This window comes from Zosterops lateralis (genome assembly GCF_965231275.1).
Source record: "Zosterops lateralis genome assembly, chromosome: 4".
Lineage (NCBI taxonomy): Eukaryota > Metazoa > Chordata > Aves > Passeriformes > Zosteropidae > Zosterops > Zosterops lateralis.
This window is the reverse complement of record NC_139765.1, coordinates 8,544,080-8,571,413: the sequence shown is the minus strand read 5'-3', so window position 1 is coordinate 8,571,413 and position 27,334 is coordinate 8,544,080. Positions and strand designations below refer to the sequence as shown.

The 27,334-nt window shown below is 38.3% G+C and overlaps 1 protein-coding gene across 1 annotated transcript in view; it reads left to right on the top strand.

Moving 5' to 3' along the window:
- SOX5 (SRY-box transcription factor 5) overlaps positions 1-27,334 on the top strand; it is a 289,723-nt gene that overhangs the window by 52,669 nt on the left and 209,720 nt on the right. Inside the window, exon 3 of the mRNA XM_083859043.1 lies at positions 17,179-17,389. Within this exon, the coding sequence (XP_083715169.1) occupies positions 17,179-17,389 (211 nt within the window). The remainder of the gene's footprint in view (positions 1-17,178; positions 17,390-27,334) is intronic.

Here is a 27,334-nt window from a genome sequence, read left to right as displayed (position 1 = left end):
TGAATCAGTTTCTTTTTCTTTTAAGTAAGTCTATAAAGCTTTGATGAATCTGGCTCATTGTTTAGCACTTATCTCATGAGTAAAGCTTGAGAGGTTTGGCTTGAAACTTACCAAATCACATCTTTGGAAAATGGCCCAAGCCTATTGATTTATCTGAAAAAAAAAAAAAAAAAAAAAAAAATCCAGAGCAAAACACAACTAAAAAACCCTGATCCAGCTTAGTGAGTAAGTCCCTTGCAGATCTATAGAGCCCCTACTGAATGAGCACATCTATTTCTTACCATTTGTCAGCCTTGCACTTCATGGAACTGAAGGGCTGAGAGGGATTGGGAGAGGTCACCCAGTCCCAGCTTCAATCCAGGGATCAGCTGTACCAATGTAATTTCTTTCAGATAATAGTCTGACTTCTTGAAGTTACTCAAGACAGGCGACTTAGAACCTCCCAGTCTGTCTGGCCCAGGGTATTGCTGTCTCTGCCTTTAGAAAATAACTCCTGCATAGTCTTTCCTGCATCAGTTTTCTCTCATTGATTCTTGTCCTGTCCACTGCAGCAAAAGGAAATATGTTCTTTTCTACAGTAAATGTTTTTGTATTTGAAGAGTGATACCACATTCCCTTGTCTCAAACTTTCCTTTCAAGGTATGGGCCTCTTGTTTCTACCATGTTTTTCTAAAACTGTAATACTGTTTTGTTGCTTCTCTCTTCTGCTTATAGCAGAATTATTTACATTTTAACAGCTATGTCTCCTGCTTAAAAACAGATGCTTTTCCATTAATGACAGTGATATCTGCAGCAGGTGCATCTGAGATGCTCCTGAAAAGCTCTAATCCCAAATGAAAACAGACTCTGGGTGGCTCAGACACCATTTTATAAATGGTGCTGTGTAGATTTGTTCAATTAACTTGCAGTTAAATCCTCTCTCATGCATTTTCTGGTGGAAGGAAGGCTTTGTGTGCTACTCTCTTTTGCTTAGGTGCCTGGCAGAGGACAAGTTTTGGGGCTGCTTAGCTTTACTGAGCTCTGAGTGCAGAGCTGTCAAATAGCAAAATGGATTATAGTGCCTCCTGCATATCCAAAGAATTGTCAGTAAAGTCTGACTACAGAATCTTTTCTTAGCGGGAGGAGCAAAAAAGAAATGTTGAGTTTCCAAGACAAGGAGCTGGCAGAGGGGATGTCTTTGAAATTTAAGGCATTAGATCTGGAAGTCAATGGGAAAAAATAAACAGTAGACCTCAGGATAACAATTTTATGAGTCAGGTTTAAAAAGTACTCAGTCCCCTAAACATGATTATTTTAATATGTGTAAGGTAAAGAGGGCAAAAGATTTAAAATCATGATCCATTTCCTTTTATTATCTTTAAGGAGTAAACAGTTTGTACAAGCCTGAAATAAGGCAACTAGTATAATGAGGATTATGCTTTTCTGTATGTTACGAATGTAATAAATCCTCTGTTAAAAAGGCGTTATCAAGTCAATCTTTCCGCTTTATTAGATGACATTTAGTAGGAATTGACCTTGATGTCAGTCAGCACTTTCTGTTCCTTTTACTGTGTTTTGGGCTACTTGATAAAAGTCTCTTCCCCTTAAAATGATTTTTTTCTCCCTTGTCTCTTGATTTTTTACATTTTGGGGTTCTTGCCTTGTGACCACCAGAAAGACAGTATGAGCCAGGTGGGTGAGATCTTTATGTTCATGAACTTGGTGCATTTTTACAAAGTAGTGAAGTAATCTGAAACAGAGAGCAAAGACAAGGAAGATGTTTAACTTGCTGCACACCACTGCTTTTTTTGGAGCTCTGCTGTAATAACTGGAGCTCCAGTGGCGAATACCTGATGATTTCTCCCACCTGTGTATTGCAAGAGGGCACAGAAAGAAGGATGCTCACCTGTTAGTTTGAGAGTGAGAAAAAGAAGGACTTTATTTTTGGATTCAGGGTTTAAATAGAGTTTGGACTTTGACCAGCGATTGTGAGAATGAGGTTGACACCCTCAGACCCCATTGGTCAAACCAGCAGTCCATCAATTTGTCCTTTCCTCTGGAAGGAATGTATTGTTTACAAAATATCAAGTCTTTGTTTTTGTCACAAGTGTGAGAAAGTTCCAGTAGAAATGAAAAACAATCAGAAGGCTGAAAAATCAGGGTGACACCTGTGCATCTGAGAGAGGCTGGAGGTCAGTCTAGGGTATAGTGCAATAGAGGGGTGTGATACTGCCAAAGGAAAACCACTGTGCAAGCAGTACAAGATGGCAATGATGGACAAAATTTCCAGTTGATCATGATAAAATCTTCATGTGGTAGAGCTGTTTCCTTTTCACTCTTCTTCCTGACCCTTTCTGGTATAGGATTTTGAACAGACTTCCTCATCTTTGGAAGGGCAAAATGCTTCTGCAGACAAAAAGTCAAAGCAATTGATGGTAGATGACAGTTGCTGATGAGCAACTCAACCCCATGCTCCAGTGCAGAATTTGGGTAGAATGTCACAACATAAAGACGTTATAGAAATTTTGTGGAATTAACAACCACCACATGTCTTGTAGTAAAAGAAATAAAGTTCACATGGTGGTGGGAAAATGATGGTCACCTCACCAAATAGGAATATTGGGAACAGGTGTCATCCTTGGACTGTAACTAAAAGTGCAAAAGAGTAGGTAGAGCCAACCTCTTCAGAACTCTTCTGGATTTTCTGCATGCATTTCTGAGGGAAGTCTTTGGAGACTCCTGTAAATACGGGATATTAACATGTATTATTTCTGAGAAAGATGATGGAAATAATTTATTTTTTTAAAAAATGAAAGCTCTCAGATTTTGTCAAAGCCAACATGAATTAAGGTGCAGTTCTTTAAAATAGATGCCTATGTTAAAGCTGACTGGAGGTCTTGCCACAGGAATTGCAGTAGGAAATAGCTCTTCATCACCAGCAAAAGATCAGTTTGTACTGTTACAGTTTCCTTTTTTGCTTTCTGATTTATCAGTTCTCTGTCGGGTAGTCTTTTGAACTGTTTTGATAAATAATTGTACTTGTGAAGGTTAATGGAGTGTCAGTCCCTTATTTACTCTCAAGTCAAATGTAGTGCATGCTAGTCAGAAGTGTAGGTCGTGCTTCATGACTAGCTGACCTTAATGCTTTAAAGTGTGGTTATAGTCAAATAAATGACTATAAAGTAAAAATGACATTAAAGGGTCCTATGTTTTCTGTCTTGCTGTGGCCTTTGAGGTCAAATTTAGTTGCATAAAAATATGATATTTCTATTAATTGGCTATAATGCTATAACTTAACCCAGGGTTTGAAAATATGCTGTGTCTTTTTTTGATTCACATCATCCCTAGTAATAAACACTTTGCAAATGGTACTTAACTGTTTTGTTGATAATATGTCTGCAAAGCAGAGTCCAGTTCCTTCTTTTGTAGCTATATTGAATTTTCAGTGCTGAGAGAAGTTTAAAAAATAGTTATTAAAGCAAGCACATAGACATGACTCAAAAAATACATGGAAAACAATATATTGAGTATAGGTGACATTTTAAAAGTCACTGTTCTGTTTATCCCCATGTGTAGTTGGGCATTCTCCTGTTACAGAAGAAGAACACAGATATTTTCATCTAAACTTCTACTAATCTGTGTCAATCTCAAATTAATTCAGCCTTGCAGTCAGAGGAATGACCAGCAATTTCCAAAGGTGTTCGTTGCTGTCTGTTTTCCAGTTCATTTTCCTTAGTGTCTTCACTGGATATTGTGTTTCTTTTCTGTAGTACTTAAGCCCTGAAGTAAAATCTAAGATTAGCTACTAAAATTTGAGGCATTTTAACAGCTAATTCTGATTGTATTTTGTTTATCACTGTGCATAATCTGAGTTCTTAAATTATTCTGTTACATCCAAGGAAGAAAGTTTTACTTTGTATTGAAGTGAATAATAGCTGACATGAAAATTAATAAACAACAAGGGCTTGAAATCAAATGTATTCAGGAACAGAAATTTCTAGAACATTTTAGTCTTCTGAAAATGTTGAACCCATTGTTCACTGAAAATAACTTGTGGAGTTAAATGCAGTTTGCTCATGGGGATCTTCTGAAACTCTTGCTGAGTTGTTCAGTGTTCTGGCCACCTCCTGTAGAAAACAAATGTGCTGAAATCTGGAAAAGCATGTTGATAATCAAGATCTTAATGGAAAACAGTTTACAAAAAGATTTGAGTATTTTAGGCAGTCCTCAGAAGTTCTCCATTCATTCACTGGCAATATAATTTAGGTACTACTGTTTGATTCCATGGGCCTTCTTAAACCCAGGCTTTCTCCTCTGAAGTGGATGTTTTGGCTGATTTGGATGATTGTGATTTATATACCACCATTCTGGATGAGCATGGGGCCGGGTTCAAACCAGTTCTGAACTGTTCAAACCAGATCCAGCCTCATCACACCAGTTCTGACTAGCACAAACCTGTTTGAACTGGTTGGACCCAGTTTACATCTGAAGTTGTGACATAGTGTCATTGTAACATCTTTTGACCCTCCATTTTTGAAAGTTTCCCCAAACCTGAAATTGTGAGATGCTCTGTAATGTGTGAATAACAAATCAAATAAATCAAAGTATGTTGAGAAGAAAATTATATATATTTTATATAAATGTGTGAGTGCAGCCTCCAGTTCTGTCAGAGGTGCTATAAGGAGGATTGGGTACCTTTCAGAGGGACCAGTTTTACTTTTACCTCCTTGTCACATACAGATAAACTCTCAGCATAGTTCCCCTCTATAATGTCACATGCATGAGATTTTCACTTTTACTTCATGTAATTGAATCTATCCAGGCAATTTGTTTTTCATATAAGCCATCCCCCCATACATGCACATCTGAAGATTAAAAAAACTGAAATCAAGAATTTTTATGTAACTCTTTAGAGTATGCTTAAATATGTGTACTGTAACATATATATATATATACATATATATATATATATATATATATATATATAAAGTGTGACTCAAACCCAAATACCCGTTATGTTCACTCCCTGTCTGTGCTCAAGGTCTCTAAATACTCAATAGGAGCTTTTTAATTATTTTTCCCTGTTTGATGTTGCTGAGTATAATGAGTGCATTGCGGAGAACGTTTTGTTAGAAACCTTCTGTACATCAGCTTAGTGCTGGTAGGCACAGTGATACCTGGTTGGATCACATTGTGAGACCCAATTTTATTAGATTTAAGAGAAGAAAGAGATTTTGTGAAACCATGCTCTGTTAGTCAAGCAATGCTTCCTCACCATAAAGCAGCCTTACATTCTTTCCAGTTAAAGTGGAGAAAATTGTGCCTTTCTTATTTGGGTTGGGCAATTCTGTGGGTTTTTCAGCATCACTTCATGATGACTGAAAACTACAGGGAATACTCAGAAATCAGTGATTCAAAGAGGAATTTGGAGAAGAAAGGCTATTTCCAGAAAAAGTTATTCATTCTCTGCTCATGGTGGGTAGTTGGCTGTGACTATAGAAGAATTGGTGTTCCTTGGGGTTTTTTTTAGTTTGTTTGTGAACATGACGTACATCAGTGCACAAAATTAATTGTTAAGGAAAATACATTGTGCACTTAGTCATCTACAGGAATTTGATTTCTTTAATGAAATGGTATAAGAGAATGAGAATGAACGGCTTTAAAGCTAATAAAGATCATTTGTATTACTCAGAATAATTTAGGTAAGTGATGAGAAAAGGGAAGGAAATTAGCATTTCTGTACAGTTTGCTTACTGTGTAATTCTTAATCAGGAATGTCACAACATCCCTTGATATCGTCTTATCACAAAGGTCTCTTCATAGTAGGCAATGCATGCTGCTGACTGCAGTTTACAGAAACAGAAGAAAGACAATAACTCATGTGCAGAGTGAGAACAACTGTGAATTTTGTCATAAATTAGAATTTATTAGGGTATTTTGCATCACTCAGCCACAGTCTAAACTGGTGAGGTCTATGTACATTTTAAATCTTGTTTAAGCTCTGCTTGGGTGAGCTTTAGAATGGGAATTAAATGGTAAAATGACACCATGCTGCTCCCTGGAGTAGACCATAATGTTTCCTTTAGAGGTGTAGTAAGACCCAGAAGAGTGAACAGGGAATTGGTTCTTGATCACCCTTGGATACTGAATGTGCTCTGCCTTTTCTCTGTTTTGGAACCTGGCAAGTCAGCTCATGCCATTTCCTAACTTGTCCTATATACAATACCACAAAGGTATTTTGTGGGGATTAATTAAAAAAATTCTGAATAGCTCTAACCCATATTATGTTTATGTATCAGTGTTACATTGATTGACTTCTGTCATATTAATTTTTAATAATTATCCTGATATATTTGGAATTTTTGATCAAATACTGTCCTTTGAAGTATGCAAGATCCAAATCAGTTTTATTCCTACTCTGTAACATAGTCTGTGGAGCTCTCTTTCTGTAAAAGGATTTATTCTCAGTTCATAAGCACAGAATATATATATTGCTTTTCTTTTTATATCCTGTGCAATCTTTCCTTCAAAGGTGAGAAAACTGCTTTGGTTTACACCAGAATTCCAAATTCTGTTTCACTTAAATTGCGTAATGGTTGTAGATAGGAAGAAAATGAAGTTATAAAAGAGCAGAATAGGTGAAACAAATTTTGGAGGGAAAACAAGTCTGTTAATAACTGTTAAAGAGGATTAAACCATCTACTGCTTGGGAAAGTTCTGTAACATTTCTTAAGAAATGTAAGAGAGTTAGTAATTGACAAAGTAATGGAAGTGTGTGAAAAGCATGTAGCAGAATAGAGAACTTAGGTAAAAGATCTATGAGTCCCTTGGGCTGGATGGTAATCATTGCAAAAATATGTAAGACTAACATTCTGAACCAAAATAATAACTTCTTTAAAATTCCTGTCCTTATGCTGTAGTAAACTCCAATGGAGACAGTGAGGCCATTTCTTAAGTAGCTATTCCATTTTAATAAAGTTATGTTTTCTGGCCCTTCTTGAAAATGAAAACTTCCAGAAGATTGCTTTCAGAAGAAAGAAATAGCTTGATGCAAATCTCTGTGGAGGCAAAGACTATTTTGATGGTTATCCGCTTGTAAGTCTCGTTATAATCTTTTGAAAAGCAAAAGAAAAAATGCAAGCTAAAGGTAGATAAATAGATGTGAATTGAGAAGGTTCATGAAAAATACACAATATGTATAAAGCAGAACATGATTATTTAAGAAGTGTAGTGGATTTAGCCAAATACCTTCCTTTCACAGAATCTTAGCATGTCTTGGGTTGGAATGGGCTTTAAAGACCATATTCTAAGTCCCTGCCATGGGCAGGGACACCTTTCAGTAGACCAGGTTACTCCAAGCCCCATCCAGCTTGGCCCAAACACTTCCAGGGCTGGGGCATCCACAGCCTCTTCGGACAACCTGTGCCAGGGCCTCACCACCCTTACAGTAAAGAATTTCTTCTGCTCATTTAACCTAAATTTCCCTTCTGTCAGTTTGAAGCCATTAGTCCTTGTCCTGTCACAGTTCCTGATGAAGAGCTCCTTCAGATACTGAAGGTGCTTTGAGGTCTCCACAAAACCACCTCTTCTTCAGCCTAAACAGCCCCAACTCTCTCAGCCTGTCCTCATAGGGGATGTGCTCTACTGCCCTGACCAACTTCATCATCCTCCTTTATGTAGGATGTGTGTAAAATTCCTTTTAATACACAAGTGGGCTGGGAATTTTAAAAGTATAAAGAACAAATGATTCCCAAGTGATTGGTTATTTCAGGTTGCATGGATTTCATTCTAGAAGTGTGCATGCATTGAGCTGGGCTTCCTTCATGCAGTCTTTCAAGCATCTCATTTGAATGAAAAAAAAAAAAAAGAAAAAAAATAATGCATTAAGGTTACAAATTGATACAGCTGGAGCAAGTAATCCAAAATACAACAAAAATCTAGATCATCAATGAGGGAAAGTCACTTGGGAAACAGTAATGCTGAAAAATGCTTAGGTGTGTTAAAGCAAATTGGATATGAGCTTGTCTTGTAGCAAGACAACAAAAAAGGCAATAACAAGGTAATGTCCTTCTCATAACTCTGCTAAGATTGTATGGGAAGTAATGTGTTCAGTTCTGGCCATGTTGGAGAAAGAAACAAACCTGGGAGGGTTTCCAGATGCAAGAAACACCTTATTTAAAGGGCTGTAGGAGCTGATCTGTGAGGGAAGATGGGGAGAGTAAAGCCTAAATATGGTCAGTGAACATTTCAGTATACATGAAAAGTATATGCCAACTGTTCCAAAAAGACATGGATGGTACAAGCTTTAACAGGGATGAAGAACAGTCCAGTGCACTGGAAGAAGCAGCTGTATAAGAGTTGTGGTTTGAACAGAAGTGAAGGTGAGGCAGTGTTTCAGAGCAGTGAAAATCTGTAGAATATTCATGGGGGGCATGAGAAGCCTCAGTGTCTTTCTGAGACATTCTGCTAGTCAAATTAAAACATCTGGGACCCCACCAGAAGTGTGGGCACACCAGGTGTGCCCTTCTGTTACAAACCTGCTTTTGGTATTTGCAGAATCACCCTGCCTTAGTATGAAAATGAGCACAGGCCTTTTTGTGTGCAGGGTTCTCAATTTTCTTTTGCTCCCCAGTTTTTGGAGGATTCTTTCCAGATAAGATATTCTCCATGTGAGCTTCAACACAAAGGAGGCAGCTTTAACTATTTCAAATGTGGCTTTTCTTTACTTTCCTCTCAGCCACCAAGCCAAGGGAATGAAGTGAAATAATCAGCCTGGTACCCGTTTTTGTAGGCTACCAGAGAACAGATGAAGTAATCTGACATCCCTTTCCATCTGAAAACAGCAGTGAACTGAAGTGTGAAAGCTGGGAACAGTCCAGGAGCCACTGCTGGCCTATGGCATTCCTTTTATCCTGAGTTCTGTTCAGATAGTCCTCTCCCCTTCTTTCAAGGAATTAGCACAGACAATGGGTTTGTTTCATAGTAACAAAGCTGGTGATCAAACTGGCTTTGACACTCAACATAGGTTTTATTACACTCACAAGCCAGAGTTGTTGTATCTGGTTAGTAAGCTTGTATTTTTACAAAGATAATCGTTTTATACTGCATGATTTCCAAACTATTAGAAGGATTTAACGTATGCTGAAGCCTCTACCAAGCTGTTTTGATAAGCAGTCTTATTTTTTGTTTAGCAAGGTCTTACGGGCGATCTTTAGTCCCTCAGGGAAGAGCTCATAAAAGTCTTAAAAGTGCTTTTGCAGAGCTTTATTTATTATTTTTAAGCATGAAGATTGCTAGCACAAAGATAACAAGGCTCTTATAGTACAACATGTTCTTTGTTTTTGCAGGTTATAGCTAACATATTAGGAGTTCTCAGAATGCCAGTTTTGTTTGTTAAGTGTTTTGAGAGCAAATAGATGTAATCCTATATTGCCTTATTTTCTTAAAATGAGTTTGGCTGGAGAAAGAAGCAGTAGGAGAGATCTGGTCTGAGTATGGGTGTCAGGAATCATGTCACTGACCACATTTACCCGTTGCAAAGTAGTTGTTACAATTTTACTGCATTTAATATCTACGGATTTGCAAATTACTTTTATATATTTGGAACACTTAGAAATGCAAGCAATGGGACAAAGAGGTGAGCTAAAAATAAAACCAAAATATAGACCACAGAAGAAAATAATTTTAAAAAAAATACTTGGCGTTCAATATGAAAAAGTTCTAGAATTTCACTCACATTTTCTCATATATTTTTTCTGTTAACAGATCCACAGTTTACATGTAATTCTTTGATTTTTAATAAATCAAGTAGAAATGATGGGATAAGCAGTAAGAAATACTAAACTTGTGCTGTACATTTGGGGATGGGCTGGAATGCAGAACAGCTGTAGGAGAAATATTTGTTTTAAATCGTGGGTTATCAGATTGTGCTCTGTGCTAGAGATAGTCTGATAATGGTCTGGAGAAGAGGCACAGAGAGTCACCCAGTCACACTGTGCTGGTTCCACTTCTTTATTTTCAGACACTTGTAATGAAGTCAGTGAGAATTAAATGAATATGTATATTATTGTGCATTTTCAAAAATCCCACTAGGGACCTCCTTCTATCAGTAGATACTTAAATCCTTGAAAAATCTGTTCCTATGCTCTCTAAATCTCAGAGGATAAAGTTAGAAATCAGTGCAAAACGGATTATAAGTTATTCTTTTTGTGTGAATGTGACCCAACAGCTTTTGCAACTCATCTCTAAACCTTGTAAATGTTTGAAATTTTCTCCTGCTCACGCAGTTGTGGCAGCAGTCTGAGTATAGTGGTACTTGGAAAAAAAACAAGGTACATTTCAGTGTTCCTGTCAGATATTGTGGGGTGGCACTGGATATATGAGAGAATTCCCAATTTCCGGTTTCAGGTGATTGGGCTGTAGTGCCCCACGGAGTAATGTAAGAGTAATATAAGGGCTGAGTATTTATTGCATCAATAAAAACGAAAACACAACCGCTGTGAGGCTTTTGGCCAATAATCTCTAGGCTTTTTATATCAATTACATAAAATGCCTCAAGCTGCAGGAAATATTTGGTAATATCTCGGTTTACATATGGAGGAAAAAGGTAAGAGAAGGGAAAGTGTCTGATGTAGCAGAGTTCCTATGGCAGATGGTTGTCTTTTTGAGCTTTGAACCATTTTCAGCCAGGTTCATGGATATCAAACACTGGAAATACCAGTTAGTCTTCCCACTGAAACCTCTGTCAGTGTATCTTGTGCTTCATCAAGAATAGGTCATTAATTAGATAGAGCACTTGATGTCAAATAAATACAAACTGAAGGACAAGAGTTAGTAATGAGGGCTAAAAATAAATAAAGTTCCATTACAAAGTGAAAATTTAACATATTAGAAGAGGAACATGACATCAGGATTATAATTGATAGTACCTCCAAGATGTGGATCATGGGGTTCCAAATACGTTGTGTCAGTAAAGCCAAATCAATATTTGACTTGAATGTATTTCTCTTGATGGTAGTAGCATGGTCAGGGTAAAAAAGAAAAAGAAAAAAAACAAACAACAAAAAACTGCATCTCTATTCACTGTGTTTAGTTCACCTAATTCAGGTAAAACTCTTAGTTCTCTGCCACAATGACCTCTTCAGCTGATTCTTCTGATCCATTTACTTCCTTCTTCATTCTCTAGTGCCTTTGATTTCCTTGTCACCATTAAACCCACAGTCCTAGGGAAAGAAAGAATCGGTGTAAGGATACCGGTTGGTTTGCATGGATCTAGTTGCAGACCCATAAGCTTTGGATGTACATCTTTATGTGATGCCCTTAACCACTTTTATCCCTCTTTGGGTTATGTCTCACTTCTTACTTCCTAATGACGTGTTTATTCTCTTCCACCTGTTTTTCCCTTCTATGACCTTCCTGTTTGCTTACTGTATCCTCTACTGTTTCCTTTTAAATCCCCTTGGGATCATTCCTTTCCATCACTGATGAGCAACTTTACTACATGAAGGAGACTTACAGACAAAAAAACCTGTTTAAATACAAGATAGATGGAAGGAAGTTCTAACATATGAAAAGCACATGTCCCACTGGGATGCCTTAGGGAATATGTGTTTCATCTTCCTGAAGGTGCCAGGTTGAGAGCCACCATAAACCAGGCAGGTTTGTGGTGATACCTGCTCTGCAGCCCCTGTGACACAGAATGTAGAAGGGGACAGTTTTCCAAATCACTTCAGTGATTTGAAAATATGATTCCCATTGAAAGGCAATGGCACTTATGCTCCTGAGGTAGGTTAGTTACATTGATTAAGGCAAAGATTGCAAGTGGAAGGTTAAGAAAAAATTAAAGATTTTTTTTTTTGTGAGTATTGTGTGTCTGTTTTGTTTCTTTTAAATGTTCAGAAATACTGGAAATGTCAAATGGAGTTTTCTCATAATTGCTGGTGGGCCTTCTGTGAGCAATGGGTATTTCTACAGATTCACTTGAAGTAGCTGTGCTGTTGAATCTTACACATAGATACTTATTTCCTAAAATATTATTGGGGAAAATAAATTTTAAAAAAGAGGAAACAGTACTAAATTGGTGGCAAATCATTTGTCTTCAGAAGAGTGAAGTATTCTCTTTTCTGATTATCTGTTATGTCATACTGTTACCAGCTTCTGGTCACTATGGAGACTATAAAATAGATAGGCCTATGTGTCTAATGTAGAAGGCAGAGAAAAAAACCCTGCCTTTGGTCTTCTTTACACATTCTAAAAGAGTGAAGTATGGGCAAAATTCCAGCTTTGAAAAAAATAACCTTTTCGGTTGCTTTCAGGATCACAGGCTTTTTAAAATCAGACAATATCTGTGCTTGTTTTAAAGACACAAGTATTTTATTCCAGGTGTTTTTGGCTGCAAAACCAGCAGCTTGATTCTCATGATACCTTTTTTTTTTTTTTTTTTTTTTGTCCTGCAGATGCAGACTTCATGCATACCATATGGTGGTAATTAACAGTTTCTGACTTAGTTCTCAGTTTTCTTCTGCTTCAATTCTTGGTTGGTTTGGGACAAAATTTTAATGTCACAGAAGCAGAGTGTCTGAGTTTAATTGCAGGCAGGAATAATGTGCCTCTCTAGATGAGGAAGGAGAAGATGAGATCTATTTAGGGCACTAAGAGATATTTTGGAAATCTCACCGAGTACAACCTGTTTCTTTTCATTAAGCCTTTAAATGTTCCTGTGTAGAGCTGAAATAGGCCTCCCTTGGACCCTGGAAACAGAGGGAGACAATTTGAAAGATACAGCTGGAATGAAGAGTTTCTTTTAACAGCACAATGTTTGCACTTTTTATGAGAGCAAGGGTAACATTGTGTAATCTTTAAAAAAGATATTGCTCAGTGAGGACAAGTCCATTGTCCAGTGACATGACTTTTCCTGTCAATCACAAAGGTGACAAGGGGGCTAGATTAAGTAAAGCTTGCCCAAGATTAACAAAGGAAGATTATTGACCTCATCCTGAAAGGGCAGAAGCCTGTTTTATCATTAAACCTTGGAAGAGGTATTTCCTTCATAGGTGGAAAGCTGTTTGGCAATATCGAGGCAACTTTCTTGTAAATGAGCAAGTTTTCCTGTGGATTCTAGCTTGGAACAGAAGCAGAAGACACGGAATGTGGGCCAGTCCCTTTTTTGTTGCTGTTGCTTGAGGGAAAGGAAGGGCCTAGAGTGTTTACTTCAGCAAGATCTGTGCAGGTCCTGGTCTGCCTTTCCAGAGTGGGAAATCAAGAAACAGCAGCATCAGGTGTTTGGTGAGTACCATCCCAGCTCAGAGTTGGAGGAAATGTTGGGCCAGCACAAATTAGCAGAGCAATTCGCGATGCAAATGAACGACAGAGCCCCGTCCACCAAGCAGCTGCTGCCTGCATAAAACTGCTACCAGGATTAACAGTGCCAGAGGCTGGAATGTAATCAAACTTGAACAGGTGAAATGGCTACGCAGCTGAGACAGACTCTTCTCCAGGAAAAGTGTTCACTATTTCAATGGCTGAGAGATGCATCTTGAGTGTGGCTTGATGGACTTAATTGTTAAATATCGGTAGTAGATATTGATGTTTCTTAATGCCACTTTAGAGTGTTGTTGCTTTTCTCTCAGTTAAACTGAAGAAAGTCATGTCGATTTGTCCTTTTAAAAAAAGAACCTGCTAAATCTGACTTGTTGGGAGGGAACTTCTTCTCAGGGGATTAATTTTAAACTGTTGCTGACATATCTTTCTTGCCATTAAGGATTTCTCTGAGCGTTTTCAGGGGGATAGTTCAACTCCTGTATGCAATATCAGAGGTTTTTCTTTACTCGTAGTTTTTTAGCTTTATGCAGCCATTGACATGAGCAGGTTTTATGTGGTGGAAGTATTATTTCTTTTTATATGCTAGAAGTAAAAATCCAGACCCATTGAGAGCTTTTTTCACATCTCCAAGTAAAGGCATAAGAAAGAACAAACTAAAAGAGAGGGACACGAAGTGAGAGCCAAGATAAGTGTCGCACGTTTTGCGTTGTTGTTGTTGCGAATGGCAGAATAAAAGGATCCTGGGCTTGTGGGAAAGCAGATTCTGGAGCTGGTGTGCTGGAGGATACATGTGGAAGTGTCAGCAGCAGCAGAAGCTGGGCTATGCTCTCATCCACCAGTACAGAAAGGAGAGGATTCCTCTTGGATTGCAAATCACGCAATGGATGTGTGATTGCTACAGATCTTTCTGAATGAATAATTCACTGGTGTACTGTAATTTAGCCCACTGAGATGTGATTGCAGCTGTTCCCCTACTGTATATATGTTTTGATTGAGTCTTAAATCCTACAAGTGTATAAATAGCCATGTGTGTGATATGCAAACACTGCATACATGCACACCTAACCAAGTAGTCTAAAGAAACTTTTTGAGGGGGATGGTTTCTTGGTTGTAATCTTTAGTACATAATTTACCTTAAAAAAAAAAAATCTGTGTAGAAAACTTCCCTTTCCTTTCTTATCCAGCTATGATGCCTAACTGTGGTATTATAAATGCTTTTAGCCAGCACTGTACTAGGAGGGTATCTCTGTTATTAATGAATTTATCATTCCAAGACCTTTGTGATATAAGAGATTACTTGTGCCAGTTTTACAGGTAGGAAACTGAAATGCAGGAAAAAAAAGTGAGATTTTCCATGGTTTCACAGTGCATTTGAAAGAACTAGGAATTGAGTATTCAGAGTTCTTGATGCTTTATTGACAGACTACTGCATTGTCCCCCTCACAATTTCTTTTTCACAGAAGGCAAGGCAGAGTTGTAAAAATACTTGTTTCATTTGAAAGCCAAGCAATTTGTGATTTTGAAAACCATCTTATATTACTTTACATAATCATTCGATGCTTGTGTTCTTATGCGTCTTCTCTTATAACAAACTGATTTTATACCCAGAATATATTTGTACATAAAAAACCCCACTTGCATGTACCCCAAATGTCCATGGAAACAGCAGCAGTGATACCTGAGATTTGGACAACTTTTACAAGTACTTTGTGTCTGTGACCAATATGTGACACACAGAAACAGGAGAGAAAGTCTTTGGGACCTGCTTTGGATTAAAACAAGGAACTAGTTCTTGGTAAAATGAACAAACAAACGATTCCTATATGTGACTGATGGCATAGGTAGATTTAAGAACTGTAACTAAGGATGATATTTGGCTTATCTGTCTCAAAGTGTGAATAAGAAAGCAGCTTTCAAGATATTTCCTCTTTTAGCCTCGTGTGTAGGAAAAAAATTGCCACTTGGTGATAATGGCTTTGAATTTTAGATAAAATCTGAGATGATGCTGAAGTTAACCGTTTTGCTTGTTTAGATTGGTGTTAAAAATCAGTTTATTCAAGTCTCTATGTAAAAAAAATTGCATTAGGCTTCAACTAAGTTTTTGAAGTTTTTAGAAGCAACTAGGAATTTTCCAAGTGCAAAACAAAAATGGAGGGGGTTGCAAGCAAAAAAAGAAAAAGGAGCATTTCTGTCGATTGGAGTTGGAAAATTTTTTAGGGCTTGGTCAAAAGCTCATTGACGTCAGTAGAAAGTCTCTCATTAACATCACTGGGTTTGGTTTTTGGGGCATATGATGGCCCAGATTGTAATCTCAGTTAAATCCGATTCTCTTAAGGAATTTATTCACTAGTATAACACATTCAAGCTGCTCAAAATTGTTTGCATTAAAAGTTTTCTTAACCATAGGTAATCTTTTTGCCACAACAAAATAGCCTGTGAAAACAAATATATTTTCTTTATTGCATGTTTTCCATGCAGCTTTACTCAAATTTTATTGAAATAATTTGCAGCAACTTATGTTCTGTTTATAGAAGTATATATTTTTTTCTGAAATACTGTGATTTATTAGAGCAGAGACATCAAAATTACTCAAAAAATAGGAAATTATAACACAGATCACTAAAAACAGTGTGTGTGCATATTTATAGATATATGTATCACCTTCATGTCCTCTGAAATTAAATGAAAAAATGAAAACAATCTAAAAATTGTTAAGGCTTTTTCAATCAAGTCTGTAACTCCTATCACAAGATGATCCAGTGGCTTTTTTAAGAAACAATATTCGTTAAACAGCTGGAGTACAAAAATGTAAGGTAAGAGGATAGTGGGAAAAAAAAAACAACCTCTGGAAAATCACACCAAAATAAAAACTATATATGTTTTCAGCATTATATTTTATGCAGTGCATTACTGCACTGCAATCTTTGTTTGGAGACATTGACCTAAGTTTTTTAGATACAGATGGCATGTATTAGCAGAGGAAAAAATGGGTTTGGGAGATGTGTACAAAAGGGTGGGGTATAACAGACACAAAAGGAGAAGGAATATGTGCAGAGAACATTGCTTTATGTTGGAGGAGATGTGGAGGAGAAGGCTCTCACATTAATGAAGGCAAGTTTGAAGATGCTGGAACCAGTTTTGCTTTCCATTAAAATTAATGAGTAGACCTCTGTGGACTCTCACGTGAGGAGGGTTGTGTGCATGTTCCAGGAAGTCACAGAGTTTTGCCATTGTGCTGCCAGGGAAAGTCATTAGGACCACCTTTGTGAAAAACAGTGTTTCTACAAGAAATGAACGTTTAAGATAGTAGAGAATAGAATTAGAAAACAGAGAGCAATTGCTTCATCCTTTATAGATGGGAGAACTGCTTGAACTGTGAGTAAAAATATGTCATGTGATGAAGGACATTTAATGTTGAGTTGCTATTTTATTTCTTAAAACAACTAGCCAATCAAGGCATTAAATGCTTTATAAAGTCAGGAAATTAATGATCCTTGTAAAAATTGAAGGGTTTTTTTAGAAAGAGAGCTGTAAAAGAACAAACAATTACAGGTAATCAATACCATTGTTATTAGGAAACCTATGAGAACAACACTTCTTCTCAATTAGGGAAAAACTGTATTTTATGTTTCTCTCTTGCAAGCTGATCTTTGTTCACTCCAGCCTGTAATCTTGGTTTATGCTTTATGGATAGGCTTTGTTCTGGGTGTTTTTGAAGCATTGCATGCCTTTTTTAAAGGTTTCAACAGAAGAACAAATAGCAATGAACTCAGAGAACAAAGGATTGTTCTTTCTTCCTTTCCGTCTATTTCCCCCCCCTCCCCTCTTTTCTTCAAGAAAAGAAAGGAATGTTTCATCTTGTTTTTCCTCCCCTTTCAGGAAGTTGATGGCAATAAAGTGATGTCTTCATTTGCCCCGCACAACTCATCTACCTCACCCCTGAAGGCAGAAGAAGGTGGGCGCCAGAGTGGAGAGTCCTTGTCCAGCACAGCCCTGGGAACCCCGGAGCGGCGCAAGGGGAGCCTGGCCGATGTCGTGGACACCCTGAAGCAAAGGAAGATGGAAGAGCTCATCAAAAACGAGCCAGAAGGTAAGGCCTGGGAAGCTGGCCAAAACCTTCTGTGTTCTTTTCTTCTCCTCCAGATCCTTTGGATACGTGTGCTTTCTAATCGTGCCGTTTTCTGCTCTGTTTGCTTTTCCTTGCTAGCAGAATTAAAGATCTTACAGTTCTTTTCTACATTAGAGGTGAATTTTAGCAGGGTCCCATCATAGCTAACATTTTTAGCTTTTCCCAACAAAGAGAGTCTAGTGGTCTTTTTGTTACAGTTGCTACCTCTTCAGTATGCCTGCAGTAAGCTAATTTTAATCACCTAGGGGCTATCACACCACTACTCCCCTCTCCCTATTTCTAGAACTAAAAGAAATATTATCCTCAATGTCAATGTTTTTGTGAAATTAATCTATGGTGCGTGTCATTATTTGAAAGGTAAGAAGTTAAACTGGGAATCTGTGAAAGCCTTTTTGTGGGATACATCATCGTGGTCTGTTTATCTGCAGTGCAGGTGCCATGCAGACAGAGGGAATGCAGGTGTTCCCTGCATTATGTGTGGCCAGCAAGTTTAAGCTTTGGCTTGTAGGTGTCATTTCTGGAGAACAAGTGTCTTTTTGAGACCCTCTCTCCAGCTGGTGGTGGTAGGACTTGTGCTCTGCGGGCTGAGACTAAGACCAAAGATTAGTATTTTTAATTTTTGCCTGCTTGAGGCAGAGTCAAAGTCCTGACTGGAAGATGAAGTTCTCAATATGCTCTCCATAGGTATCTGCATGCAGATTTACAGCTGCCTTTTTGAGGCACTGTGAGCCAGTTGTGTGAACATACTGAGGCTTGTTTCCTAGTGCACAGTAATGAGACTCTATTTTCATTTACACTCACCTATTCTGTTATGGAAATACCTATTCCAAATGTTCCAAAGCAGGGCTCTCAGGGCCCACCTCAGTGCTAAAGCATGAAGTGACAGCACCTACAAGAAAATTTAAGGATGACTTGCATACTGGAATGAAAGTATGGATACAAACATGCTGGCACATACACAAGCATGACAGGATTGTAAATTAGGCTTTTCTTGACTGGAACATGCGGTAAGGGTCTGCTGGGAAATAAATTCTTTGTCTAAGTATTTTTTTAGTATTTCTTACAGCATTTCTTTTGCATTTAGGTTGATGTAATGGTCAGTGCCATAACATACCTTGTGCCTTTGGATGACAGAAGAGATTGCAGAGAGAATGGGTGGGAAGGAGACCAGGCTTTTATCTGAGAGAGGAAAGAACAAGGAGTTCTGGGCAATGTATAAATCCTCTGTTGAGTATGAGGTTGTACAAGCTGCACAGACTCCATTAAGGAAAGGCCACAGATAGACATGAGAATGGTTACAGAGCTTGTGCATTATCTCAGCTCTACTAAAATGAAAATATACAGTACAAACAAAAGATCTACAGCTTTGTGAAGAGATTGGGAGAGAGAGGAGGGGGAGCAACTGAATGTTGGGCTTTGCAAATGTGTGCAACAAAAAATCTTTTCTTCCCTCTAGCCATTGTTCTATTGTCTTTCAAAGGCCATTAAATTGAACAGCAGGTTGTGATGAAAATTTCATTAAGCCCTAGTTAAATCATTATGAGGGTGCCATATTCATGTCTCTGCTTACTCCCCATCCAGGAAAAAATGAATAGGAAAGAGTTGAGCTTTTTTTCCCTTTCTCCTTAAAAGCGAACTAACAAAAGTTCAGAAGTTAGAAGAGAATGGGAAATGGGACATGAAACAAAAGGAGGCCAGAGAGGTGAGCTGGCTAGGAAGAAAATTAGACTTGCATAAGAGCATTGAAAGGTGGTGAGGGACAAATACATCATTTTGACAAGCCTCCCTCCCCCTTCCCTTCAGCCAACATGGTTGTTTTTAGAGTGGCTAATTAAACAATATATATTTCTGGGTGCAGATGGCTAGACTGTTCTTAGAGGTCCTCTACAAATATGAGTTCTTTTCCCTAAATGAGTTATATACTGATGCAACACAATGTCTTCTGTGTTTGAACTTCAGCAGAAAATTATTGTCATGTCTTCTTCATGTAGTGCTAAAGTAAAATTGTCAGTCATCACTGGTTGCTAGTCAGGTAATTAGCATATTAATGAATTTCTCTGTGAATAAGGTGTTACAAATGGGAATCTTTGATAGTACATGTAGGTAAAAATGCAGCAATTTGTGATAAATGCATATTTCAGTAATGATTTTTAGTCTTGCTAGTTTGTAAAGCTTTGTGGGATGAAGATCAAGAATCTTGGTTAAGCTTTGCTGCATTATGTCAACAAGAATAATATAATACTTTATTTCCCTTCGGGAAGAAAGGGAAACATTTGCACCAGTAGTTGGGGTTTAATTAAATCAATTTCCTGTGAATCTTTCAAAGACCAGATATGAGCCAGATTCCCATTTCTCTATGTACTCAAAAGTTTATATATTATTTAACTTGTACAATGGGCTGTGTTTGCTCTCTTTTTATTGTTTGAAATAGTCTTCTGAATTGCTGTGGGAAACGTGCTTTTCAAGCATTCTCTCAAATGGCCTGTTTCTTCAAAATCAGAAAAAAGGGAAGGGCTGCATAAACAACTTCAGGTCTCAATTCAGACCCCATATCAGTCAGGGAAAGAGTTTTTCTTTTCTGAAATGGGCTTTAAGGACAAGTGAGATATTCCAAAATACTGATAACAGCTTTGACTCTTTTGTAGAAACTTTATTGATACAAGGGAAATAGTTTTCTTCAATTATATTTGTTAGAAAATTAAAATTTAAAAAAAATTAGTAAATTCTGTCAGTAAAGGACAAGAATTTTTACATTCTAAACATTCTGTTCAGAGTGCAGCAATGCACACATGTACATATGTAAACACAGCCCTGTACTCATGCGTAAGCTGATAAGGAGTGTATCACCCTTCATATAAATGGTTTTCAGACCATTTGTTGTAGATTTGTTGTATTTATACCCTTGGTTAATGTGCCCTGTAGGAACCCATGCTACCTACTTTTTCAAAAGCTCATCACTTACTTTTCCTCCTTGGATATGAGGGGTTGTTTTCTTTTTTAAATTTTTTTTTGGGGGGGTGGTGGTGTTTTTATAGGGGCTTATACTTACCTCTAAAGTTCCTTGCTTTTTTTTTTTTTTTTTTTTTTTCCCCTTATTTTGCCATTTTCCTGCTGCTGGATGAAAGTATGTGATTGACAATGAGTCATGCTGACACAGAGACATAAGTGTTTCAGTGGATCTAAAACTTGGGGAATTTTACTCATTACTAATACAGTGCTCATTTTTCTTCTCTCAAATTCTGTGGAAAATCCTTACATGCAGCTTTAGTATTAGGCCCCCAAAGGCATAAACCTATTACTGAAGTCACACAATGTTATTTTACATGAAACATTCTGTCCTTTCTAACTTGAGCTTCAGAAGAGGAGTCAGTCCCCTTTTATTCCTGGTATACAATAATGAAGATAATGGAGTGGGTTTGGAGGAGCCTTATACACTGTGACAGACCTCAAGCCCTTGCCCTGAGGGTCGTCTGCCGACGATGGGATTCCTTTTGCAGCTAAAATCATTAGGAGAATGAGATACAGGCATGTTTTTCTTCTGTTTTCTTCAGGCATCAGAGGATGGCAGAGACTCTCTGTCTGTCTGTTCTCCTCATTTGTAGAAATGAAATGGAAATCTCTTTGAAGTCACTGAGCTTGACACAAGTTTGTGAAAGAAAAGACCAAAGCAGCCACTTAGCTTTTCCTTGCACTATTAATGTGATTGGATTGCTGTATTTTAATTTATGGCCTGTGCTTGTGGAAAATTAAATCTCTGAAATCTCTGTAGCCTTTCCCCTTAAACGTATGGCTTGGCTTCTGGAAAAGAAAGAGGCAAACAAGTAAATTCCTTCCTGTTTTTAGAATAAGCTGGAGTATTCTTTGTCTATATCTCCTAACTTTTCATTAAGAATCAATCTTATTTTTCCATTTTGGGAGTATATGGTTTTAACAGGTTACATATCTGTTTATCTTTAAAACCTTCATAGTGGGTCTTCTGAGGCCAGATCCACGTTACAGCTTGGAATCTTAGGAATTCTTTATAAAGAAGGACCTTCTTTATAAGAAGAACATCTACCTGATGACAGGGACTGAGCACATGAGTTTGTGTGGGTACAGTCAATCATCTGCATGGCTCATTCTTCCTTGGTAAGGAGCTCAGAAACTCAGTTCAGTTGGGCTGTTTAAATGAATACTTTGAATTTTCCATAAAGACACCTACACAGATAAACATACATACATGCACACACACACATATATAATGTATTGTGTGTATTTAGACATAAATATGTATGAACACACACACAAATTATTTATTTATTGTGTTTCATATTTTTCCTGCTCCAAAATTTTGATCTTAGAGTCCTTAGGTCTTCAGAGGGGGAGCAATTAATCTCAGCTGTTTAGTAAGAAATGTGTTTGCAGAGCTTGGCAATGTGAGTACTAGAGCTTCATGTGTTATAGTAGGCAGCAGTACTATAAGTAATTACTTGTCGTGAAAAAAGGGATGAGAAGAGCCTCTTGGGCATGATTTTTGTCTTCTGAACATCCCCCAAAGGCTATTTGTATTTGATGTTTAAGTTTACATTATAAATCACAACACCTGTTAATGTGGTAATTTAAATGGCTGTTTTTTAAGCAGGTCTGTAATCTATAAAAGTGAGCCATACTGAATTCATGCTCTCTAGTTGAAGTATCTCCTAACATTATCAAACTTCTAATCAGCAAATCTTGTAAAAAAAAAAATAAAATCAAGATGTCTCCCTCTTTTTAAGCCATAGATGCCAAAGCAGGCCATTCATGGGCACAAGAAGGGTGGCCTTTGAAATGCAGACTTTTGTTTTTAAATCACATCTGATGAGATGGGAGGAAATAAAGTGCACAGATTCGGGAAAGGCCTAAGGATACTGTAATTGGTTGAAGTTTAAAATTCTTTTATTTGGTTCTTCACTGCCCCTTTGACAGAGTACGTGTTGAAGAGGCTTTGTAATGCTTTTCCACTGAAGGACAAGCAAGGGTACTTTGCAGCTGAGTACTTTCAAGTTTTGTTCATGCACTCCTGCTGCTGGGGAAGGGTGCTTCAGGTGCCTTGTGGTTCCATGTTCATCTCTGCAGTCTGTCACCAGAAAATGTGTCTTTTCTTGTAGAGCAGGCCAGCATCAAACTTCCATGAGCTTCTTTCAAAGACCCTGCCATATGGAAATGTGCCTTTGTATACTGCTGATACAAATAAAAAATAATTAAAACATTTGAAAGTTTATTTGTGAAATCGGCCTATGTGAAGAGAAGGCCCTGTTAAATACTGTAGCTTAAATTTTTATTAACAAGTGCTTTAACTCTAGAACAGAGGTAGCCTATTTTGAAGCCTTGCCAGCTCTGACTTGCTCAAAGTGAAGTTTATTCATTCGTTGCCTTCAGTTTTTAAGTGTTTTCCTTCCCAACAGTTTAGCCTGATAGTCACGGTTTATTTCAATGGATGTTTTCAAAATTTGCTTAGATTCCCTTCCAAGTCTCTCTTCTTACATCCTCAAAGGTTTTTAGCTTTTGGATTTTTCTTCTTCCTTTTGATAAAGGCATCTGAGGTGCTGATACAGCATCTTAAATGTAGAAGAAAGCATTATGGTCAAGTGAGATAGAGGAAACTAGTGCTTTTGGAGAGAAGATGCAGTCCCTCTCTCCCCCTCCCTGGTTCAGAATGAAAGTCTTCTCTGATGAATCTCTACAATTAAAATTTTCCTTCTTTCTACGTTATGTTCACTCCATAATACTGAACAAGTAGGAGCCAAAGCAAAATGCTTTCTCTTTTCACATCCCATCTTTAACAACGCAACATATAAGTGGTTGAGCAAGACAAAAATAATTATTTGGGCACCTGTCTACCTTTTATCCCCCAGGTAGCCAGACTCCTCACCAGCTGTGATTCATTTCAGTAGGGGTTTTCAAAATCTGCTGTCACTTTTGACCCCATGTCATTTTTCTGTGTGTTTCTCTTGTTGTATTCCACCTAGATCAGTTTGCAGTGCCCTTTTTTGTGTGTGTGTGCTCTTTCTCTTTATAATTTTTATTATTATTATTTTATTTTCATTTCCCCCTCCCCTGGAAAAGCCATTAGCTTTCTGACCTTCATTTCAGTCCTTGGATAGCTGCTGCAGGAGCCTCTGCCCCAGACTGCAATACCCAGATGTACGTGGGGGAGTGTGCCAGCTCGTTCTGCGCGCTCGTGTGCCGCGGCTTTCGGGGATGTCATTTATTCAAGAGTGAAGAGCAAGCCACCTGTTTCTCAGGCCTCTTGTCCCTCATATTAAAGGTTCAAGCCCTTGCTGAATAGTAACATCTTAATCTGGGCAACATGCACACCATTTAGCTGAAATCTATTTGTCGAGCTAGCAGGATTTGTGGGATTTTTTTTCCCCTCTTTCTCTTACCCCTGAGGCGCTTGTCACGACCGTGCATTTTAAAATTAATCAGACCTCCCAGGCTTGTGTGACTGTGTGGTTTAACATGAAGAAGTGGATATCAAGTATTTGCCCTAATTAAACAGGCCTGCTTGGTTTTGTTCTAGTGGATGCTTGGTCTTTTTTTTAATAAGAGCTGCTTACGGAGGAGGCACGGCCAGCTCTAGAGTTAGTGGAGAGCTCACTTCAAAGTTTTCCTCACCACCTGCGCCCGGGATGCTGAGACCTGAAGGGCTCCCTGGTTCTTTCTGAGCAGCACAATTTGTGGGAAGTGAACGGAGGGGGAAGGGGGAAATGCAGCCAAATGAGTGAGAGAGCGATGTGGGAAGGGGAGGTGAGGAGCTGGGACGAGCATGTGGATTGGCTTTTGAAGTTGATTAAGATGACCTGTCATCCTGTCTGATTAGCTTTAGATCTCAGTCTGTGCCATGAGCTATTCACAAGGCTGTCTTGTGTCTTCTGTTTACCAGAAGCAAGGGAAAGCCTCTAGTACGGCAAGGAGCAACATTTGCAGCAACTCCCACTTGCTTGTTTAGCTAATGAAGTAGCCTTGTAAAAACACTCTGAAGTTTGGAGCTGTTGCTTAGTTTTATTAGATACGTGTCTGTTTAACATTGATATGTTTAAGGTGGTTTGAGGGTTGCCAGCTTTACACATCTGTACACATCTCCTGTATAATACATTAGCTGTACTGGGAAGGTAGAATTCCTATCAGCATCTTTCCTTCTCATACAATTTAATTGTGTTGTGGTTTCTGCATTGCTTCAGGAGAAAGTGTGCTATATGTGTATGATTTCTATAATGTATGAATTCAAAAAGTGCTCAAAAACCAAATAAAGGAAAGATGGGGGGAACTCTCTGCCCTAAGCACCCTAAAACCTGTTACACAGTAATTAAGGACTGATAGCATTTAGCAATTCAACAAGTTAATTTTAGCCAAAAAATAGTAGAAAATTTGGAACAGTCAACATTTTTAGACAAAATGTTTCTTTGGAAATGATATTTTTTGTTTTTAAATGTTTAAGATGATTAATCTGAAAGAGAAATGAAAACATTTCAATTAGGATTAAATAAAACACTTTGGGTCAGGTGGAAACAGCTTTTCCCCTGACTTGGTTTGGCAGCTGAAATGAAAAAATGCAAACTAGTCAAACAAAAATGAGTTGCAAAACCTGGTGAGGTTTTGGGGGTGTTTTTGTATCTAATGACCTGAAAAGGACAAATGAGCAGTTGTTTTACAGACACTTAAATATATCTGAATGTTACACATTGTGGTTTTGAGGGCAATCTGTAATATTAGTCAGAAAAGCTTTCAAAATTTGATTTCCTCCAAACGTGCAAATTTCTGTGCCTTCTGAAGCCGCAAGTCAGCAAAGTTTTGCAGCACCTAGGGCATTTCATTTCAGAGATTTTGGAACATGAGTACATTAGATGTGCTTGGCCTGTCTTTGCAGCTGAAACCTTGGGGCCTGTTCTAGAGGGCCTAGAAATCTACAGTTGGTATAACCCAGAATTTTACTTTGCTTTCTATAAAAATTGTTGCAGCCTAGTACACAGTAAAAAGAAAAGCTCTCTTTATTTATTTCCATAACAGTTCAAATTGCCAAAGTAAAACCCAGCAGGTAGGATGATACTCCATTGATTTAAAAGTTTATTGTACATCCATGCACTAACTCACTGCCATCTTTCTCTTCCTCTCCCAGTATTATTATTCCTATTTTATTTTTAATTTCAAACCTTGGCACAGCCCAAATGTAAAGAACATATTGACACTGCCAAGCATCTGTCTGGTGCTTGACAGCATCATAGAAACCCTTCCAGTGTTTCCTCTGGGTTGCTATTGGTTATTCAACAACACAATGCAAACGGTGCAGTGTGGGTGTATGTGAAAAGGAAAGAAAGGTTGAGGTGGGGGGAAGGAGCCCTGCACGAGTAAATATGTCTTTCATCATATCTTTTGTTTGGTCTGTTTGCTGTGTGCTATTCACTAGTCAATAGAAGTTGTTTGACGGTTCTGCAAAAGGGTAAGGAACCTTTTCTTAAACTTTTATTCTCCTGCTTTTGTCTCAGTCCCTAAAGTTTTCTGCTTTTGTTTTTCTTGCCCCATTTTGTTGTCACCTGTCTGTTGTTTGAAGGGGTTTTGTTGCTGCTGTTTGGCTGATGTGAGGTAATCTGATACTTAAAAAATGCTCCTGATTGGGGAGCTTTCTTGTACAGGTGAAGTGGACTTTAGAGAGCTTATGAAAGATTTGCTGTGCTGTTCTTTGGTGCAATAGAGCTCTTTCAAGCTTGCTTTTTAATTTATTTATTTAGCCAGAGGATGAAAGTGAAAAGTGAATGAAGAGAAAAATCAGGCTGCGGTTTCTGCTGAAGAATGCCCTGTTAGCACTTGTGTGACTGTGTAAGGCTTTCTGAGATGTTTAGCCTTGATTTAATTCGTATTTAAGATTTCTCCTCCCAGCACATTAATATAATGTCAATGCAGAATGCATTGCATGGTGTAATTACTGGAGAGAGCAGTAGTTGGGAAAACAGACGGTAATTGAACACATGGCTGTTTATTACAACAGGACAGTGCTCCTACGCTGGTATTTAGGGCATTAATAGGGAAGAATTGATTTGTTGTTTTAAGATGAATTCAATCACTGTTGCTTAGGCCTTTGTTTGTTCAGGCCGAGTTATGCTTTGCTTGTGTTATGTGCCCAAGAGGTTTACACACCACAGCGTGGCATTAGTCATGCAGAGGGCTTGGGAGCAGAGAGCCATTTACATGAACAAAGGACATTTTTCTTTTTGGCTCTGTTTATCTTCCTCTCCAGTTTTGTTACCCTCTAATCTATCTCCATCTCTCTCTCCCTCCTTTCCCTCCCCCCCTTTCCTTCCCACCCCAAACATTTCCAATCAATGCAGAGGTCCTCCCACTTTCTTCCTTCCTCCTCCTTCTCCTCCTCCTGATAGACCCTCCTGGAGACAAATGGGGCTGTGACTGACAGGTGGCAACACGGGGTTGTGCCATGGGGTAAAAGGTGTAAACAGGAGTGGTGGCTTCAAGGTTTTGCAAGGAAAGGTTGGGGTTGGGGGATGCAGGGATGGGCTTCCAAACTGAGTGAGCTGTTCCTTGCACATCTCCACTCTGGGAGGTTTTTTATGAGGGAACGTGTGCGCCTTTGTGGGTCCTGCTGGCTCGTTCTCTGGATGAGCCCTGTGCAGGGCACATCTTGGGACTGGATGAGAATCCTGCCCTCTTCTCACTGATGCAGGTTGGAGAGAGGAAGAGAAAACCATCTGGCTGAAGTTGAATTCCTGGTCTCCCTGTTGTGAGCAGCACTGGTTTTATATTTTAGGCTCATTGTGCTTGGGAGGAGTCTCATCTTGATTTATTTCTGAGTGTGGGAAAGTTAATGGACACTTCAGGGTGATGTGGGCCAAATTCTGCTCTCAGATGCAAGTTCATCACTCCTGCTGAATATGC